This window comes from Protomyctophum bolini (genome assembly GCF_963924005.1).
Source record: "Protomyctophum bolini genome assembly, chromosome: 9".
NCBI lineage: Eukaryota > Metazoa > Chordata > Actinopteri > Myctophiformes > Myctophidae > Protomyctophum > Protomyctophum bolini.
In genome coordinates, this window is record NC_137870.1 from 2826003 (window position 1) to 2847451 (window position 21449).

At 44.0% G+C, this 21449-nt stretch overlaps 1 protein-coding gene across 2 annotated transcripts in view; it reads right to left on the reverse strand.

Annotated features, from left to right (window-relative positions):
- Nucleotides 1-996: 996 nt before the first annotated feature.
- The window catches only part of akap1b (A kinase (PRKA) anchor protein 1b), a 32431-nt gene continuing 11978 nt past the window's right edge, over nt 997-21449 (reverse strand). For both annotated transcript variants that reach the window (XM_080772586.1, XM_080772587.1), the window contains exons 2-11: nt 19146-20971; nt 13660-13784; nt 11471-11597; nt 10725-10852; nt 9815-9989; nt 9016-9166; nt 7734-7801; nt 7470-7543; nt 7307-7372; nt 997-4241 (exon numbers count right to left, since the gene is read on the reverse strand). In XM_080772586.1, coding sequence (XP_080628712.1) covers nt 4179-4241; nt 7307-7372; nt 7470-7543; nt 7734-7801; nt 9016-9166; nt 9815-9989; nt 10725-10852; nt 11471-11597; nt 13660-13784; nt 19146-20946 — 2778 coding nt within the window. In that variant the 5' untranslated portion in view covers nt 20947-20971 and the 3' untranslated portion in view covers nt 997-4178. The remainder of the gene's footprint in view (nt 4242-7306; nt 7373-7469; nt 7544-7733; nt 7802-9015; nt 9167-9814; nt 9990-10724; nt 10853-11470; nt 11598-13659; nt 13785-19145; nt 20972-21449) is intronic.

A 21449-nucleotide genomic window follows, 5' to 3' on the forward strand; every position in this document is an offset into this window, starting at 1 on the left:
TGACTGTGTGCGCTACACGCGCACACACTGTGACACACACGCACTGTCTGTGCGTGTGTGTCACAGTGTGCGCGCATGCATATTGTACAGTATAAACACAGAGGTTATCTGGAATACTTACATATTACTGCCGACTCATCTTCTCTCAGTAATACCATGCATAGATTGAAGGCCAGCATGATAAAAACAAGCCATTGACATGTAAATACCACCACTCAGAGACATGGTGGCTATACACAATACATTAGTAATGTAAATAACCGTAACCCTACTTCTGTGCATATTTCAGATAGATGAGAACATGGCCTACATTAAAATATTCCAATGTCCTTGGGTGGTGTAATGTTGAATCTGGGAATCATCATACAGGAATGCAGTGCCCTCTAGAGGCGATATAAGTCTAGTGACTGACTGCATGCAGAAAGTCCCAAAACCTTGCATACCCCACAGCCCACACACACCAAATCCACAGCCTAAACTTAACCCAATACCAACAGCCCCCGAAGTCAACCGTAGGCAAGGAAGTAGCCCGAGCCATGTCTGTCGTGCTCCACTGGGCATAAGCCCATCTCCTGTTTCTGTAGTGTCAGGCGGCTATTAAAGTACACCCACGGCACATGACGCTAGCATGGAATGTACACGTACACCCTCTCCTGCACATGACTGCCGAGTGCCAAGCAGGAAGGCATTTGGTCCCATTTTTATAGTCTTATGGTATCATGACCTGGCCAAGGGTTTTGAAGAACACATGCCTCCCAATCTCAGGGTGGACACTATAACCGACAAGGCCACTGAACCAGCTGCCAAATCCACAACATTTAGTACCAACAGCACCCATCCATAAACAATCAAGGCAACACCAAACCCATGCTTAAAGAAATAATAATAATTAAACACACCAAGCAACATTTGATTATTATTGTACCACTACACTTCCTGGTTACCCATAACCCGCCTCAACCATCAAGATGTGACACGAAAGCATACCATAAAGAATTTTTAATAACTTTATTTTATTTATTTTTTTCCAATAGATCTGTACAACCATGAATTCAAACCGTTTGAGCCTAGCAAAAACTGACCGGTACATATTCAATGCTTGTGGGCAGGATTGCTTTTTAACACTCATTTAAATAATCAAATGATTAATGTTCTAGCTAGGCAAACACTTCACACCAGGTCCTACAGACAGAGAACATTGCGTGGCTTTTAGCTTGATTTATACTGCGTTGCACGACCGACCGTGTCGCTTTGCTGAACACAAAGCGACGCCGTCAGAGTACGGAGCATAACTCAGGCTTTTATAGAACCAGAAGAGGCGTCGGGATGATCAGAAAAAATAATAGTAATGTTCCCTTTAGTTTCCATATCTCTCTCCAGTGTGATACAAAAGTACAGTGAAATATCTTATTTACACAGATCTGCACAAAGTCAACAGTTCTAGTTTGATCAAGCAGGGGGCTTATTTAATTTAATTATAATTGGGGAAGGGGAGAGGGGGGGGGGGGACTGGATGTAGTGAAATGGAAGCAACAGTATAGTTGACATGGAAATATTAATGTTCCTATTCCTCAAGTTCTGAGGGTTTCTTCTTGCAAACACCAGAACATCTCTTGAATGAGACATTTTGATGAGGTATGTCAGTCTCCTATAGCCTAGAGGTCCTATGTCAAAGGTTTCTAAAGGACAGACATGATAAGAACATTTATTTAGCGTGGTTGTTCCTGCCCTGAAGTTTATATAGACCAGAGGAAGGAAGGATCGCAGAACTCTCTACTTTTCAATACATCCCGAGAGTGACCGAGTCAAATGATCTTGACACGTTACTTTAGTTCATTATTTAAAAGAGTAAACGTTTGAGAAAGTGCAACTCATCTGTGTTACGTTGACGAAAGTTGTGTACTTCAACTTCCTAAAGCTGCCAGTCCTTAAGTCTAACAGTATAACAAAAAAGTGAAAATAAATTGAAATAGTTTCTTCTTCTTCTTCTTTTTTAGCACCCAGTTAATCTAAATCAAAATAAAGCTGCCTTATTGCTAGTGTAGGATTAGTACTCTTGTCTATGGGGTAGAACCATTGAAAAAAAAAAAAAAAATACTTCATAAAAATATGACAGATGTTGAGCAAATAACAGCTCGGTCGTCCCAAAGACAACTTCCTCATTTAGAATCACGGTTACGACATAGAAAGTTAAACTAACGAGTCATAACAGCAGTCCAAAACTGGGGAAGTTGGAAATCAGTGCTTCCAATAAATCACACTAGGCATTATCATTCAATGTGTCCAAAATAAATCTCATTATGTACACTCTGTTCAAAAAGTGTGAAAACCAAATTCCAAAGCAAAAACTCAAAAACAAAAACAAAAACGCTCAACAATACAAGCTAGGTTTTTTGAAAGGCTTCCTGTAGTATGACTTGTTCTTTATGCTTATCTGCTCTGTACTGTAATGTAATACACCACTGACCTAAGAAAGGGCTGTCCCTTTGGTGGATATGGACCTCAATCATCACAATGTACACACAAACGACAAAGACTTTTCGCCCCTAAACGGATTCCTCGCCTTTGACATACTTGGTTCCTTTTATCCCTCGACTTTGAATGTGACCAGAATGTGAGCGCAGAGTGCAACAGAAATAACCTGCTAGCGTGACACACAGGGTTCTAGAAGTAGGTAGGCCTCGACACAGTGAATACTGCAGGACAGTCACTCCTGGGCGGGTTTTTAACATGCATATTGGAGACACAGAGTGGACTCGATGTAGATGCATTGGGCGTTCGTTTCAGTGTACAGCGGTACGATTATAACAAGATCAACTCAAAAGAAGTTGTGTAGCGTTCCAGTCAGGTCGAGTGTCATGACCCGTAGTGCTCCAACATAACATGTGGATTCTGTCCCCGCCTAGTCCTTGGGACAGCGAGACTGGGCATTTCAGTGCGAGGGCTGGAGAACAGGGGCGGAAGGAGGGAGGGAGTCGCAGCCCCTCTCATCACGTCGTAAGCAAAATGGCCGTGTGGTTCTCGGTGCAACGAGAGCAGTCCGGGTTTGACCACGAGGAACAACGAGCAAGAAGGCTCAGCTTGTTGCTCCAGAAAAGCCTGTTTCTCCATAAGGCCACAGTGTTGTATGAAGGAGGCCAGGGCAACTCCACCCAGATATCGCGGCGTCTCCTGCACTCGCCCTTGTCAAACAAAAAGGGGAGAGGCAGGGCTTGGTAGAGGGCACAGCACTCACCACACTCTTCTGCTTCACCACACCACTTGTCGGTCACAAAAAAAAAGAAGGGACAATTGCTCTCTGCAGACAAATCCAATGACCGACAGAATGTCGCACTTTTTTTTTTTGGAAGAACCCAGGGAACCGCTATATCACCCATCAGACACTGACAGCATCTTGAGACGAACGAGCAAAGTGGCCACCGACCTACGTACAAGACTCTCACATATATAACTATTGTATTGTCTGAAAAAAAAAGAATCTCCTGTACAACATGGAGGTTGAATTGCCTTTTGTCACTACTGTACACGTGTGTTGTGTACAGGTGACGGAACAGATGACGACAATGAAGGTCCTCTCCATTGAGCCGACACAGATATTAGAGCCGAGATAAAGATCCATAGCATGACAATCTGAGATAAAGATCCATAGCATGACAATCCAGTCGGATAGTGTTATCGAGGTCCAGAAGGATGTTTTTAGGTGGGACGGAAAGTGGGGAAGAGAAAAAAATTGATCTGATTTACCTTTATTTAGTTACAATATAGATTTCTGTTTTTAAAATGTACAAGTACTTGGTTTTTTTTTCCTTCTTCTTCTTCTTCTCCTTTTAAGTTCTTTTGGTGTGTAGGGAGAGGGACAGAGAAAAGTACAGACATATTCTCAAGCAGTACTTGGTTCTCATAGGTTTTTTCCTGCGTACGATAACTTTTTAATTTTTAAAGGTTGGTGTAGAAAAAACAAACAAAAAAAAAAGAAAAAAAGGGAAAAGAAAGAAAACAATCTCATATCCAGTAGTCATGTCCCCACTGAGGTGTTGTGAAAGACATCTGGTGGGTAACGGGGGGGTTTGCAGACCCTTTTCATCACCACAGGTCAAGAAATGATGCAGAACGGGAATCGGAAGAGGGAAGATGGAGGGTGTTGGAGGGCTAGATGGGCTGGGTGGGACGGGGACTGTTCAAAAGCTGTCCACCCAGGTTCCAAACCCTCTCTCTGCCAACGTACGATTCAACAAAATCACCTGCAGGGAGAAAAACAAGTGTCCATTACAAGGATTTCGTAAATTGACAGCATCAACATCAGCGCAACATGTCGCTTCAGGGATAGCACTTACCCCGTAGCCATTAGACATCTGAACTCATAGTATATGCATAATTATAGCACTTTAAAAAACTGAATGTAATTTCCTATGCTGCTGGTTTTTGTTTTTGTATTGTACTGTCCTTCTTGTTTGTGTATATATGGTTGTCTGTATATGTTGAGTATGAACCAAGACAAATTCCTATCAACTTGTTGACATGGCAAATAAATTATTGAATTGAATTTAATTTAATTTAATTGATCGACAGACATTGACAATGACAGACATAGACAACATCGACACTGACCGAAACAATTAGGGATGCAAATAATTACATATTGCATTATTAGTATTGGACAGATAAATATGATTTCCCCCAATATGTCACATAAATATGATCATTATGTGCCAACTAGATTGATACGTTTAATGTACTGCTTACAATGTCTGTGGTGTGGGAGGCCTTTATTTCTTCATCCTCCCTAATGGAGTCGCGCTGTGCACCTTTTGCAACAGCCAGACATTGTGTGTTTTATCTGTTTTTGTTAAACTGCTCAGTGACAAGTGCATCATGTGTTAGAATGGAAATCATTGAATTTTGTCACGTTTTTTCTCAATGCAGGACAGTGGTGTACCTCGTAGTGATGGACGAGGGGGCCTTACTTTTACTACTTGGAATGTGAAGGGCGTGAACAACCCGGTTAAGAGGGGTAAAGTACCATCTCATCTGAAATCCCTATCTTCAGACATTATGTTTCTCCAAGAAACTCATTTAGAGAAAACATCAAAAGTTAAACTGAGAAGCAGATGGATCGGGCAATCTTTTCAATCATCTTTCTCCACTAAAGCGAGAGGTGTAGCTACTTTGATTCGTAAGGGGGTCCCTTTCAGGCATCAGTCAACTATAACAGACACACAATGTCTGTGGTGTGGAATTTAGCCATACAAGGAAGGCAATATTGCAAATATGATCGTGGAAATAATTGCATAGCGGCCACATTTCAACAACATGCACCCCTAAACAAGACCAACGTCTAGTTTGACAGCGGCAAATGCAGTCGTTCATTATCAGAGCAATTGACCCAGACATTTTTACCCACAGCTGCCAGCCGGTAGTGCCCAACATAGTTATTAAAAAGAAATAGCCAATTTAGTTAGTTAATAGCCTATATAGGACATATTGCTACTTTTGCACAATATTGTCTATGACCAAGTATATAATGGGGCATTTATTTAAGAAAAAAACAAAACATGAAATATAGATACAACATACTGTACATGCTGTCATGCAGAAACCACCCAACTCCAATTTTTTTCCCCAGGAAACGAAACTTTTATATTTAGCAGGAAATGGAAGACAACCATATATTTTCAAAACAAAGCAATACGGACTCAAAGATGAGCCATTGAGACTACTGTATATAGTCAATTACTTGCATGAGAGAGAGGTGGAATTAGTTGCTTTCACTTTTTTGAGGGTTCAATGAAGTTAAGAGGTTTTGTCAGAAGCAAAAAGTTTCACTGGTTTCCCCTCCAGACGATATGCAAAGAAAGATTCTACCACAGGTCGTTTCGAGGAAGCAATTTGATTGGTTGAAACAGCACCACCACCTAATCAAAACAAATAATTCAGCCGCTCTGTTCTCCCAGAGCGCTAGCAAACTCGGTGGCTAGGCTAGCTAGTTTATTGGGACAATTGTGGTCGTAGTGACTACATCTGTCATTAAACAAAAATATTCTTTCAGCGATTTTCTTTGTTTTAAGGGTAACTGTGGTTAGAATTGCAATATTACACGAGAGGGTGTGGGTTAACGTGATTATTGCCACTTCAGTGATGCTTGCGGAACTCGACTCCGTCTCGTTCCTGACCGCATCACTGTCGTGGCAATAATCACGTTAACCCACACCCTCTCGTGTAATATTGCTTAATTATATTTCAGAACCAGACATGTCCCACAATAGAGCCCAACAGTCGTTGCCATGTTTTGCCACCATCCCTGGCGCCTGAGGTAGAAATCCCATTAATTTCGTTATAGACATTTGAGAAAAGCTAAATAGGGGGAGGAGGGGGGGGGGGGGGAGTGTTTCCGTGTAAACACCACTCAGAGACATGGTGGCTACACAACACATTAGTAACGTAATCATTTTTGTTTGACTAGTATTTTATTAAACTCGTTCATTTTAGTAGTCATTAGTCATGTCTCCATGACCTTACTGTACATGAGCAGTTTTACAAGTAGGACACTGTGTGGTAAGTCAACAGAGTGTTACATTAACTCATTTAGAGCGTAGGATGTGTGGAGCCGTCCTAGCTAATCCAACCGACGGATTGCGAGGACGTGTACTGTACACACGTCCTAGCGCATTTTTATGGATATCAAACGAATATTAGGATTTGAGTGCTGCTGCTTTTTATGGGCACGTGCAATATCAGTGGATATTATATATTTAGTGTTTTCAGACGTATTGTATTTAACTTTTTATTTTTTATCCCACGATTTTCTAACCCATTTTTCACCCCTGTGTCAATCATCTAATGTGATCCTGGGCTCTACACACCCTCCACCAACCTAGTCCCCATATATGGGGGACAACGGGAGAGCAACGGACTTGAACTCATGCTTCCTTCATGCCCGAGTGTCCAAGTTGCTCCTTTACACCTGACAGGGGGGAGTTTCCCTGGTTGGACGTAGCGCGTGGAAGGAACACGTTATTCCAACAAGTTCCTTTCCCCTCCATCAGACGCCCCGGCTGGCCAGGGGGAGGCTGGGAGGCTGTATTTTACTTATTTTATGCCCGACAAGGACCTAGGTAATCAAATTTCGTTCTGTACTTGTATGGAATGACAATACGACTCCTTGAACCTTGATATCTGCGCGGCACCCCGAGCTGCTATTTTGAAACAAATCCCGGCCGCGGATTGGAGAAAATGAATGGGACATTTACTTCCACAATCGCACTCTTCAGGTTGATACCGAGACCATTGCAGGAGCAAAAACACATACCTCATCTCCTACCATGTTCCACAGCTGAACCAATGGGAGGCCTGTGTTGTTATCGTAGTTTGAGACCTTCACAAGGAGAAAGAGCAAAATGCCACGTCAACAAACGATGACCTTGACCGTGTTGTACAGGTGTGCTCAGTGGTGAAAACGGCTAAGGGTTTACCTGTGCAAGCAGTGGTACTCCTCTGGTCATCTCCTCCAGCGCTGTGCTGGCCTCCGTTGAAAACCTATCCTCTCCTGTTGTGAAGGGGAGTTATTCCACATGTTAAGACAACAGGTGGGCCTTGTGAGCACATAAGTTACAGAGTGCATTTGACAAAGTGAGTCTGTTGACAGATGTGAAATGTATAGCCGCTTAAACACTGAATCACACAAAAATCTCTCTCTCTCTATATATATATATGAATACAAAGGATGGCACGTCTACCTGGAAGTGGGGCGATGTTATCAAGTAATACCTCAGCACCTTGGAACGGCAAAGTTACAAAGTCCGACCTATGAAATAAACAAGCAGAAAGAGTGAGTTTTTCCAGCCAAAGATGGCGTCGCAACGTTGAGACTGGTAACTACTTATTTTTATGTATGCGAGGTATTGCCATGCTTTTTGTTCTTGCTAAATATAAGTCGCTCTGGATTAAGAGCGTCTGCTAAATGCCTACATTGTAACTAGGGATGAGTATCGCTAGGATTTTGAACGACATGTAGATTTAGTTTGGTTAATTCAGGATGAAAACAGCAACGCTTGGTTACAAGGTTGCATTTCATTATTTTCTTCCCACTTGAAGGAGAATTCCATGCTAGAATGCTTTCTTATTTGCTTATTTCCATCACTCAAAATTATAATTTCTTTGTATATATCCTCTCTTTATAATGTAAATAATATCCCAAGCGGCACACTTTACTACTTCTTTCGATGGAAATAAGCGAATTAGCACAACACCCCATAGCCCCATTCAATGCAATGCAATTCATTGAGGGCTTATGGTAGGGAAATAGCCAATAAGGAGTTTTTGCACAAAAAAACACCTGGACCTCTTTGGTGGGGACGTAACAACTACAAAGAAAGGTAAGAAAGCCTTTTAGTATGGAATTCTCCTTTAAGTAGCTGAGACTAACTTGAGAATGCAGAGCTGTGCTCAGCAGGCTACTCCTCCATTGTTACAGAGACACACATCTACTCTATATACATCTCATTACAACAGTGTTTAGTGTTATAACAGATTTAGCTGTTAAATAAATAAATCTGTAGCTGAATTATTTTAATGGGTACTACCCAGTACCAAAGCGTTCGGGGGACCCATCCCTAGACTGAACACAAGAGGGCGCAGAATTTCAAAATGCATGGTCAACCAACTGAGAGCAGAGGCTATGGGAGAACTGCTGAACAAAATCAAAACAATTTGACAAACAACCCGACAGACGTCAGATAGAATCTGCTGGTCTTTAATATACACGGCGTCAATAACCAAGATGTCATGCAAATAAGTGCACGGTGAAAACTGCAACATTGAATGAATTGTAAAAGCTGCGTTACATTGCAGACTTTCGCTGGAAAGGAACTAGTTTCTCTGGCCATTGAAAAATATATAACCACTCAATCACTGAACGAAACCATTTAGGTATACTGTACATTTGAGTCCATCTTCTGGATATTTCCAGATGGTCTTGTGTGTGACGGGGTGAGAGGGGGTGGGGGGGAGGAGGTTTACCTTATCTGCCGTAACGTATCAATCTTGACTCTGTCGTAGCCTCCGTAGTCCACGTATCTGATCTCAACCTCGTTGGTCTCTTTGTAGAAAGTGATGACCTGGGCTCTCCACCAGGCTCCTTCTAATGCTGGAGCTGCACAGATCACACCCACTGATACGCACACACACACACACACACACACACACACACACACACACACACACACACACACACACAGTTAAGTTTTTACCAATAAACGGCATCTTGTGTGCATCCTCTAATGTTTACTACCAGTAAGACGCTCGGAGGGGCGAGGGCGCGTGCACACATCCGCCATGTCACGAAGCGTGATGTCACGAGGCGTAATGGACCGACAACCATATATGGTCAGGTCGGTGTGACCCGACTGACGGATAGGTTTTCATAATTATCCCGCGACCTACGGGTCGCCAATAATTATTAAGGAATCTAAAATGTGAATATATGGATGTGTGTATTTTTTTAAATGTTTTTTCTTTTTAATAACAAAACCACGGGGTTGCACTGAAAGCGATGCGTTGGCGGTCTCACCGTGTCATTCTGTTTAAAAGACACAGTCATGGCCTTTTTTTGCAGTTTCGCCTTTATTTTATATATTTTTTTATAGAGGGACAGACAGTAGGCCGACAGGAAATGGGGGGGGAGTGACATACAGTAAAGGCCGTAGGGATCGGGAGTCGAACCCACTGCGGCACACTGCCAGACTATCGGGCTACCGGCCCAAGGTGCCACGGACGGGCCCAGACTAGAGACATGGCATTCATTCATGGCTCCCTTTACCTGCTGGCGAGGGCAGGGCAGGCGTGCCCGGCTGGGAGTAGCAGAACAGCATCTGCTGGTCCAGGCTGCGCAGGGCGTGGTAGGTGGGGTGAGTGTGCTGCTGGACGAACACATGGCCGGCCGACACGATGTTCACCACGATGACCTCCACCGTCACGCCGCTGGGAAGCATCAGCTGGAGAGACCATAACAGACACACTTAACATGCCCTGCTAAAGAACTTCACATCAGTCTCTCAAGCTTGGTATCGTGTCTGCTTTAGGGAGGAAGTTACCTTTAAAAGGATGAATAATCAGTTGGATAATATGATTTGGAGTGGAATGTGTACCGTAGTCATATTGAAAGGCCCTTGATTATTTGGTTATATTACACGGCATGTACATTAGAATGGTTCGGACGTGGCCAATATTGAGATCACGATCATGTCGTAATCCGTGAAGGCAAATCTAATTCCTCTCATTTTGCAACTGGGTTAGGTTTTCCTGGGTTAGGGTTAGTCTGCAATTCTCAGATTCTTTTTTTTTACCGATATGGAAGAAAGGAAAGTCCATATATTTCATGGTGGTGTTCTGGAGTACTTTGACAGGAAAAGACTCGCTCAAAATAAAAAGTATTTTATTTTAAGATGCTGTGCTCATGGTGCTTTGTGCTCATGGTGAAATTAAAAAGCAAAACGTTTTCGGTCCTCAGACCTTCGTCAGTGCTATGGCACTGACGAAGGTCTCAAGTCTCAAGTCTAAGGAGTTTTACTTCTTTATTTATACGGTGAGCGAGTCTTTTCCTGTCAAAGTTTCCCTTATGTTTTTGAGACCACCGCTACCGTAGTCAAGTTTAAAGAGAAAAAAAGGACGAAGAAAGGCGCAACAGTTTTCTCAGTGCTTCGGTGTTCTGGAGCAGCAAGCGGCCTTACCCAGGATGTCATGGGGAGCGAGGGTAAGGTGAGGGGCGGGGGTGGAGGGGCGTACAGGTTGGTCAAATCCAAGTCTTTAAACTTCTTCCCAATCAACGACAGAGCTTTGTCAACCTGCTGCTGGGTGCCTGGATGGTTTAAAGACAACAAAACAAATAAAAAACATTTACTCTGATGACCCTTATTCAAAAACACTGGTGTGTAAGAAGAACCGGGCTACATCGGGCGCGGAATTGACCTGCTCCGTTCGCGTATGCCGCAACTGTACGCTGCCACTAATAATAATACTTTTATTTGTATAGCACCTTTCATACATAAATGCAGCTCAAAGTGCTTCACAGGGCAGAACATAAAAACAGTAATAAAACACAGGCAAGCAGTTGGAAAGATAAAACAATGGTAAAGAGCATACAAAAGAAAAGCATAAAAACATAGATGGACGAAGAACAAAGCACACGGCAAATCAAGTCAGAACAGAGATGTTAAAAACTCAACTCAAAGCAAGAGTAAAGACGTGAGTCTTGAGTTGAGCTTTAAAAATGTCTACAGAGAATCATTGAAACCAAATTCACTCAGTGTGAGAACAGGTTCAGTTGTAGTTTACCACTGAAAAACCCAAGGTGTCATGAATGTGAAATTGTATTCACATAGAAAGCTTCAGACAAAAAATAAAATGTTATTCCATGGTAAGATAACAAAGACAAAGATTAGTGTTGGAACACGAAGGGCATGATTTTTCCTCTCACCTTCTATGTGACAGATCTGGAACTCTTGTGTGTAAGGCAAGGTGGAAATGTAGATTTTTGCTCCAGAGTTTTGCTTCAAGAAACTCACGTATCGTCCCTGCTTCCCAATTAACCGTCCAACCAGATGCTGTTGAGAAGCAGAAACATTTCCAGAGAAGCTACTGAATCATGTCAAAAAGGAATAGACAGTTGGTGTTAAATGTAAGCAGTCATTCGGCCCCAAACACAGCCATGTCAAATTATGTTTTGGTAGCCATATTAAATTATGGAATTGAATGTTTAAACCTTTACTTTTATGATCAGTAGGTTTTCCGGAAGATTAACCCATTTAGACCCGAGGACGATTCACAAATCTCTTCTAAGTTTTCTGAAAAACCCATGTTTCTATATCAGTGGTTCACAAACATTTTCATGTCAAGGATTATGTAGAATTATATGTATGTGTAGGGCGACCCCCATCTGAAAATATGTTGTTCCAGGGACCCCCAGAAGCAAACAAAAACGTTCACTATGTGAAAGAATATATATTCAAAGATTTGCACCACGTTTTCACGATTAAAAAAAAATAGCAGACCTACAAGCTCATAGCGCGGCACTCTGTGCAGTGCTATGAGCTTATAGATCTGCCGAAATGGGTTAAAAGAGCATTTGTGTGTGGTCAAACAAAACTAACCGGAAATAGGCTACAACACGTCGTGTGGATTTTGTAAATTGCACATGAATTAGGTTTACATAATTCATCACTTAACTGATTATTAAGATTACTATAATCTAGTAAAACTAAAAATAGTAATCAATGATCAGATGAATCATTAATTTACCCCTAATGTGTTCACTGTGACCTACACAACATCCTTAATTTCAACCCTCACCAGAGCACATATGTGGAGGACTTGGCTTCCCTTTCACTGGTCCCATGTTTGGAGAAAAGTTATTGTAAATCCTGCAGAGAAATCTAACGTGCGCTCTATTAAAATAGAACTACTTAATCATGTGGTGGGAGCAGGGGACAGCGGCGTGATCAGCTCCACTCAAGGTGGTAATCTTTGCCCTTGATCTCTGTGCCATCTGCAGGCCTCACCTCGCCTTGGTAAATGATTAATTATGCGATAGGCTCACTGGACAGACACAGACAGACTCCATTGACCTGATTTATGCAGTTCCTTAAGCAGGGCCTGGGAATCAAACTCGACTCCAGAAGTCTAACAGTGGCACCACTGAGGCTGGAATAATGACTATTTCTGCAGCTGGTCCATCAAGACTCAATCATACGGCGAATTATGTCCAATCAGGGTCTGTACACAGTACACTCAAACCCTAGTATTAGTTAGGTAAAGAGAGCTTAAGTTGTGGCAAATCTGCAAAGAAAATGCTTACCACTAGCTTTCTTCACAGATGTGTTCATAAAAGGTGTCTACTATCCGAGACATTTGTTCCAGCCCAACTCCCTTGGGAAACTTTGTGACAGCTGCTGAAAGTTGGGGTACCATTATCAACCAATCTAAGGCAAAATAAATATCCAAATTTCATTATACTTTTAAGTAGCATGTGACATGTCAAACTGGGGGGTTTTCAAGATTCTGAATCCATTGCAAGCATTAGGTTTGCACAAAAAAACACTCCCTTGCCTAGAAATGCCCATAGCCGTCATCACAAATGTGATGAGGTCAAGTGGCTATGGCCGAATTTAGCCCAAGGAGTATTTCCGTGCAAAAATAATGCTTGGAATGGATTCAGCATGATGAAAACCCCCTAGTTTGAAAGGTCACATGCTACTTAAAGCATAATGACATTTGGAATTCTTTGCCTTATATTGGTTGATATAATGGTACCCCAACTTTCAGCAGCTGTCACAAATTCTCCCAAGGGAGTTGGGCTGGAACACATTTCTCTGTTATAGTAGACACCTTTATGAACACATCGGAGAAGAAAGCTAGTGGTAAGCATTTTCATTTTTTTTGCAGATTTGCCACAACTTAAGCTAACTTTACCCAACTATATGGGAAGTAGCCACAATGCGACAACCGGCTTCGATAAGTGCTTTCGAAAAGTTACGTTAAAAAAGTGTCAACAACGACGAGGAATGAGGATCATCTTTTTTCTGGCAGTATAGGATCAAGACAAATTCCACAATGGGAAGGCTTTGACGCAAAAATGGAAATTATTTCTTCGTGGTTCTTAATGCTCACCTTTGGCACCTCAATGTCCCAAATGATGACCTCTGAACCCTGGCCAGTTGTCTGACTGCTCAAGCTGTCCCCAGCCCCCATAGTGCAGCCACTGTCCACAGAGTCCATACTGTTGACATCAGAACCTGGTCACACACACACACACACACACACACACACACACACACACAAGACAGCCATTAACATCAGTCACCTCAACAAGACCGGACACACACCGGTTAAGTGTATTGCTGAATATAGGGGTTTGGTGCATAAACAGAGGCTTTACAAATATATATTATAAGCATTTAAATGACTTCCAAGAGAGACACTGGATGGACAGGATAGATAATTAGAACACATGGATGGCCTTCTCTAAACCCTTTTCATGGCATCACATCAAGTCTGCCCTCAGATAAAAAGACCAAAGAACATCTCCCAAACACCCATGGGATGCTTTTCCCTCCAGGGGGGGGGGGGGGTCGCTCGCCACAGCCAATCATCTGCCTCCTCTTCTCTCACACCAACTAACTTCATCGTCGTAGATATGTTGGCCTGAAGCCAGTGCTAGCTAGAGCAGGGGTTCTCAACCTGGGGGGTCCCCCTGGGCCCTGATTATATGTATACAAATAAGTGTGTGTGTGTGTGTGTGTGTGTGTGTGTGTGTGGCTTCAGGGAGCATGAGGACTACTGTAGAATGCCTTAGGCAAGTTTCGAGGCAATAGCTAGCTACTGCTAGCCTAGGAAATCAGACTAATCTGCCACAGCTATGAAACCAGTGTTGTTCTTGACAGCAGATTTCTGTTTTAGCCATATAATAGTCTCTTGAATAGTTAATTTAGTTTTAGTCACATTTTAGTCACCCGGAATGTATAGTCTAGTTTTAGTCGACTAAATATAAAATTTTAGTCGACTAAATATACAGTTTTAGTCGACTAAAATGTGTTGTGGCGGGCCTTGATGACGTCGTAATGATGCACAATAGCTGATCTACAAGCTCACAACGCGTCACGGCTATTTTCAGCATGCAACCAAGTGTAAAATGACTTATACTGGATCTCTTGTCCACTAGTCCCTTCCTAAAATGTTAGTCTAGTTTTTATTTGACAACGAAATTGTCAGTATATTTAGTCTTAGTTTTAGTCATCATAGCTTAGTTTCCATTTTAGTTTTCGTCAGTGGAAAAGGGTATAGTCTTAGTTTTAGTCGACGAAATCAACACTGTATGAAACACAATAATAAGCCTTGTCAGAATGTGTCAGACCGATCTGGCACGTTTAGATTTCATTCACTCCAGAGTTGTGGGTGAGCAATCAGAGCCCACCCATTCAAAGTGGGACATCATTTGCTGTGACGTTTGAATACGTTATTATGGACATTTCCGCATTTTAGAGTTTGCAATATTGTGTGCAAATTGGACATTATGGCCTCAGGGTGGCGCAGGAGGAAAGGCAATGCACGGTAATGAATGCTCATTACCGTGTATTTGCATTTATTGTTTTCGTCCAAAATGACTCTTGACATTTAAGGTCGCCGACCCCTGGACTGATCCAATATTCTAATGGCAACTCAAATGTTTTCCCACAGATGGGTTGTTTTTAGTGAATTACCCCAATGATTAACAGCATACAGGTCACTTCATAAAAACACTCATTCAATAGTAGTAGTATCCAGAGTTCCAGACTCATAGTTTAGACAAGACTACAAAGAACTACGGTAGGTACACCCCCCCCAGCCTCACCCATTTTCTGGCCAATCGGGCCTTGAGACCAAATGCAAACACATGAGTTTTATTATATTAACAACATCAACGTCAGACCTTAAGGTTTATTCAGGGCAAGTACTTCTCCGGTCTACTTTGCCCCATCTGCAGTTCTACGTTCCACCCGCTGGAGGCGCTGCAGCGCATACCTTTCTCTCACATTTTAGCTGTATGTATATCCAGGCGATTAGGATTAGATTTCCTAATTATTATAACTTTTTGTATCATCTAGCTAACTTGGCTTTCTGAAATTAATTCATAGCCATAGGACAGGCAAGTCTTTTAATGTTTGTGCCGAGTGTATGGACGTTAATGGTGGTTTTAGGGTAGCAAATGTGAACGTAAAGACGTATTTTTACACACTTTTGATCCTACTTTTGAGCATAGGCATTTTCTAAACTTTCTGAAACTAGGACATTATTTGTCTTCATTATGATTTAGCAGAGCTCTTGAGCTGTACAAACTTTTAGATCGTGCGATGCAACGTGTTCATCTTTGATCGGGGGTTTTCCCATGACAATAACAAAACCAGGTGGCTAAACCGCAGACTCGTGTTCAATCGGTGTATGAATAATGATAATAGAAATACATTCATAGTGCAAACAGATTAAGCCATTTTGACCTGAGATCAGATTCTAAAAATGTCTTCTACATCCTGACAGTTTTCTGAAAAAGCTATGCTTCTGTGTCAGTCGTTCTTCGATTTTTCAATAGCTAAAGCAAACATAATGGGTTAATAGCTAAACATTTGCAGCCTCTATGTATGATGTGGAGGTTGTGCTATTTCAGCATTATTAAAGTGAGCTTCTCTCGCTGAAGCTTCTGCGACACTGTAAAACGACAAATGATTAACATACAGGACTAGTGTTGACTAGGTCTACCTTAAATAAAGCCTCTATTTTTAAACTATGGCTTTGATGCCAACTACAAACATAATGGTGACAGTTCATTGTGTGGAAGGGGGCTAAATCCTGACATAACTTTGAGGAAAAAAACAAAAAACAAATATATATTATATATAGATATATATCTCAACAGCTAATGTTTCAAAAAGGGGTTCCCAGATTGAAAGGTCTAACAACAAAAAGGGCTTCCCTGTCTAAATGAGTTAAAAAGGGTGCTTCCGGAAATGCGCACCGGGAATGTGGACAGATTGTTGAGCGGTGACGTCACAGTGTGCCTTATTTACGAACGACCACACAGCTGTGACGCATTCACACCGCCGACACCGGACAACCCCGCAGCTTCAGGGTTAGGGTCGCTCAGTGGACGAACCCAGCTTCAGGGTTAGGGTCGCTCAGTGGACAACCCCGCAGCTTCAGGGTTAGGGTCGCTCAGTGGACGACCCCCCAGCTTCAGGGTTAGGGTCGCTCAGTGGACAACCCGGCAGCTTCAGGGTTAGGGTCGCTCAGTGGACGAACCCAGCTTCAGGGTTAGGGTCGCTCAGTGGACAACCCCCCAGCTTCAGGGTTAGGGTCGCTCAGTGGACAACCCCCCAGCTTCAGGGTTAGGGTCGCTCAGTGGACGGGCACTCGGGCACACCCGGTGCGCAGCGCACTGGATTTTAGAACGACAACGCACCGAGTGCACTGAATAAACGAACGACAAGAGAGCACGCCAGTGCGTTCAGGGCGCATTTCCGAACGCACCCCAAAATCTCTGCTAAGTTCTGATGAAGACAACAGTAGTTTGAATTTTGAAAATACCTAAATGCCTTCAAAGGATCCCTAATAAGACAAATATGCCTTAATGCATTATACTTGCCCTCTACAACTAAAATAAAAAAAATAAAAACACCTTAAATATTGTATTTTTTTTCATAGAGAATCTTTCACTCAATAGGAGCTGCTCCTGTTGCAAGTTGATGATGCCATATGTCCATGTGGTCACGTGCATATGCTAATAAAAACCAACTTTATGCTTACTACGGGTAATATGAGAATCAAAGCAATATTTTAAATACTTTTGTATTAGCTTGTGCATTACATGGACATATGACATCATCAACTTGCGACAGGAGCAGTTCCTATTGAGTGAAAGATTCTCTATTTATGAAAGAAATAAAATATAAGTGTTTTTAACTTTAGTTATAGGAGGGCACGTATAATGTTTTAAGCCATATTATTGTCATATTAGCCAGGGTTCCTTTTAAAGCAGGATCAAATGTGTAAAAGTAGTACCGCACCTGGGGGGACAGGGCCTTCTATGTTTCGGCCCCTAAATCTGGAATGAACTCCCCAACCATCTCAGAGCTGCTCCCTCTCTCCTCTCTTTCAAAACCTCACTCAAAACCCACCTCTTCAAAATAGCTTTCCCCAGTTGACGTCTCGTTTATCCTTTTATCTTTTTAACCCTGTATCTGTTATGTTTTACTTTTACTGCTTTGGGTATTTAGAAAAGCGCTATATAAATCTGAGCTATTATTATTATTAAAACTTTTCAGAATTCTAGGCCAGTTGTGCCCTGGGCATATTTTACACCAATATCAGGTGTTGACACTTTCGGGCAGGTGGAGTTTACTTTCAGGTTGCTCATTCAGTGCTCATTTGAGAGGGACGCAAACGTCAATAAACACAACACAAGATATCAAGTGTAAAACACCTGAACGTGACCAGAGCGCTCCGTCTTCTGCTCTGTGGAATGTACAAATAAAGAACACTGTTTACCTATATGCCGTTTACACTTAAAAATATGAGGTATGACTTTTTTTTTTTAATATATTTTTTATCCCATGATTTTGTAACCCATTTTTCACCCCTGTGCCAATCATCTACTGTGATCCTGGACTCTACACACCCTCCGCCAACCTGGGGAGAGCAACGGACTTAACTCGTGCTCCCTTCATGCCCGAGTGTCCAAGTTGCTCCTTTTACACCTGACAGGGGGGAGTTTCCCTGGTATGACATTTTTTATTGGACAGCACCAGAAAGTTTTTCTTTTGTTTTTAAGTGTTAAAATGAACAGTAATTCACATTTGATAAATGTATTCATTTACTTTTCAGGGCAAGTGGGCATGACCTTTGGGCCAAGTAGAACATGACCTGTACTTGCACCGAGAGGGGGGGAAGGTGCCTCTCTGAGTCCTTTAACTCCTTAGTGTCGACCCCCTGTAACACGGTAAATGAACCCCCTGTAACACGGTAAATGAACCCCCTGTAACACGGTAAATGAACCCCCTGTAACACGGTAAATGAACCCCCTGTAACACGGTAAATGAACCCCCTGTAACACGGTAAATGAACCCCCTGTAACACGGTAAATGAACCCCCTGTAACACGGTAAATGAACCCCCTGTAACACGGTAAATGAACCCCCTGTAACACGGTAAATGAACCCCCTGTAACACGGTAAATGAACCCCCTTCTACCACCAATAGAGGGCATGCGCGTGACATCCAATTCCATTCCATTAAATGACTTCAACCCATTTAGGCCTGACAAATAAAATAAAATAAAAAAAATCTTCTAAATCCTCCAGTTTTCTGAAATAAATATTTTCACGATTTTTCAAAAAATAGCAGACCTCTACAAGCTCGTAAGCGCGCCACTCTGTGTCGCGCTATGAGCTTGTAGATCTGCTATTTTTCCCAATAGCTAAATTATAACATAATGTTTAAAAAACACCAAAAGGGGTTCCTCCCGCACCGCCAAAAACATTAAATTCACTCTGTCCCTCACTTTGCCACTTCGATCTGCCATTCACTTTATGCATACATACAAAGTTCTCAATCACACACAGGTCTCACCTCCAGACTGGTCGGTCTCCGTCTCGCTCGGGGCGTGCGCTCCGTTCCGTAAGCCCACCTCGTTGAGCCTCTTCATCTCACACACGGCGTCGATGCCGTGCTCCTCCTCCTCCTCCGTCGTCAAGGCCGAGGCCGTAGCAGCTGCCGCCAACGCCGCCGCCTCCGAGGAGGAGGCGGCCTCGGCCGAGAGCTGAGGCAGCAGCAGGAGGGGCGCCTCCGACATGTCTCTAACCCGTATCAAATCCACCTGATTCTCAGGCACGCCGGGCTGAAGGTTCCTGTTGCTCACACCCTCCGAGGAGTGGAAACTAGTGCTGCAGGCCGAGTCCTCCGCCGACCCCCCCTCGTCTCCCTCCCGTCTGCCCAGGAGGACGGGCAGCGTGGTTGTGGTTGTCGCGCCCTGTTGCACCGCTTGGTGTGAGGAGCTCACGGGCCAATGGCTGCTCTGTACGTTATCCTCTTGGCTGTCCCGATGGCAGACTTCAGCGGGCTCCCAGACTAGTGCAGAGGCGCATCCGTTAGGCAGGCCCTGTTCCTCCCACTGGCTCTCTCTCGAGTCGGGGCCGATCGGAGAGGGGCCTCCCTGGAAGAGCGAGTGCTGCTCCGCCACTGTTTCCCTCGTGATTGGCTGTTGCTGTTGAGAGCATACTAGCCCGCCGTTGGCCAGTGGCGTACTGTTGTTGGCGCAGCCGGGTCGGCCGCCGTCTGTCTCCGTCTGGCACCTCAGGACGCCGAGGACTTCCTGCGTGGCCGCCGAGATCACCTCGGTGATCAGGCCGGCGGCGAGATGTTCCAACTCCTGTTCCTCGCTGCGCGCGCCGCTCTCCTCCTCCTGCCGCCGCCCTCCTTGGGACCCCAGGGAGTCCTCCGAGGCCGAGCCTTGGGTGGTGGAGTCTTCTTGGACTGGCAACGGGGCGACCGCAGAGGCCGTGGCTGGAGTTAGAGAGATGGGTGTGCTGGTCAGGACATGGTGATAGGAGCTGGGCGTGGATGTGGGGGACCTGGGCGTGGAGTCCTCTTCTTGGGCCTTGGCCAAGGTGGCTGGAGAAAAGACCTTCTCATCTTTGGTGGTGGCGGTGGTGGGCTGGGCCGCACAGCGCACGGACACCTCTTGCGTCGCAATCTCCCCCTCTGGCTCCGGCCTCGCTGCGTTAGTGAGGCCCGTTGCCGCCGTGAGACGGACGACTTGGGGTGACCGACAGGACGAGAAGGCCGCTTCTGCTCTACATTCCAGAGCGGAGACGGGCGCTTGAACTACGTCTTTCTCATGCTGCGTTACCGCGGTAGCTAATGCACCTTTATCTAGGTCCCTGCGGTCTTTATCTGGTACCCGACAGGACTGGGGCTCCTCTATGCTAGGTGGCGACCGGCTGGCGTCGGCTGCAGTCTTGGTGTGATTCCCGAGGTCCGTTCGGACTTTGTCATTGAGCAGGACTTCTATTTCAAAACACGGGTCCTGTGCAGGCGATGATGTCTTAGTGGCTTGGATATGAACCTGGGCAATGACCTCCTGTTCCGTGGACCTCTGCTCTTTGACACACGGAGGTCTGTCTCTACCGGCCTGTGTCTGGGTGCTGCCGGGGGTCGTGTCGATTGTGGGGGATATGGGGCCCTTCTCCACCACCAGGCCGTTGCTGCCGGCCGTCGGGGAGGTCAAGAGGCCCATGGCGGGCGGAGTCTCGTCTGCAGTGTCGTGGCTGATGCTTCGCTCTTTCTTGCGCGAGATGTACCACCACCAACCTATTAGCGCCAGGACACCAGGCAGCGTGTAGGGGACAACAGAGCGGAACCTCAGCGGCATCTCCACAGGACCCTAGCAGCTACACCTGAACGGAGGAGACACACACACACAAAGAATACCACGTTAGTTTAACCCATTCTGACCTGAGATCAGATTCTAAAAATGTCTAATACATCCTGACAGTTTTCCTTTCTACCTGAGATCAGATTCTAAAAATGTCTTTTATGTCAGTCGCTCTTCGATTTTTCAAAAATAGCAGACCTACAAGCTCGTAGCGCGAGTTGAAACAAGAGTTGAAACTAGCAATGGAAAACCAAGTCCGCCATGAAAAGGTTTACTAAAGAGGTAATATAATCAAGTGTCAAGTCAGGCCAAGTTCCCAACTTTCCATCGACTTAAATGGAATAAATTGTATTTTGCTGATGGAGGAGAGGAGCCAGCTCCAACGGAACCCTCTCGACAGGGTGGTTAGAATCAGCGGCAAGAACATTGGGACTCAGGGACCAGGAGTCACTCAGAAGCATCCATAAAAAACAGGCAATAAAGAAGGCCTCTCAAATAGT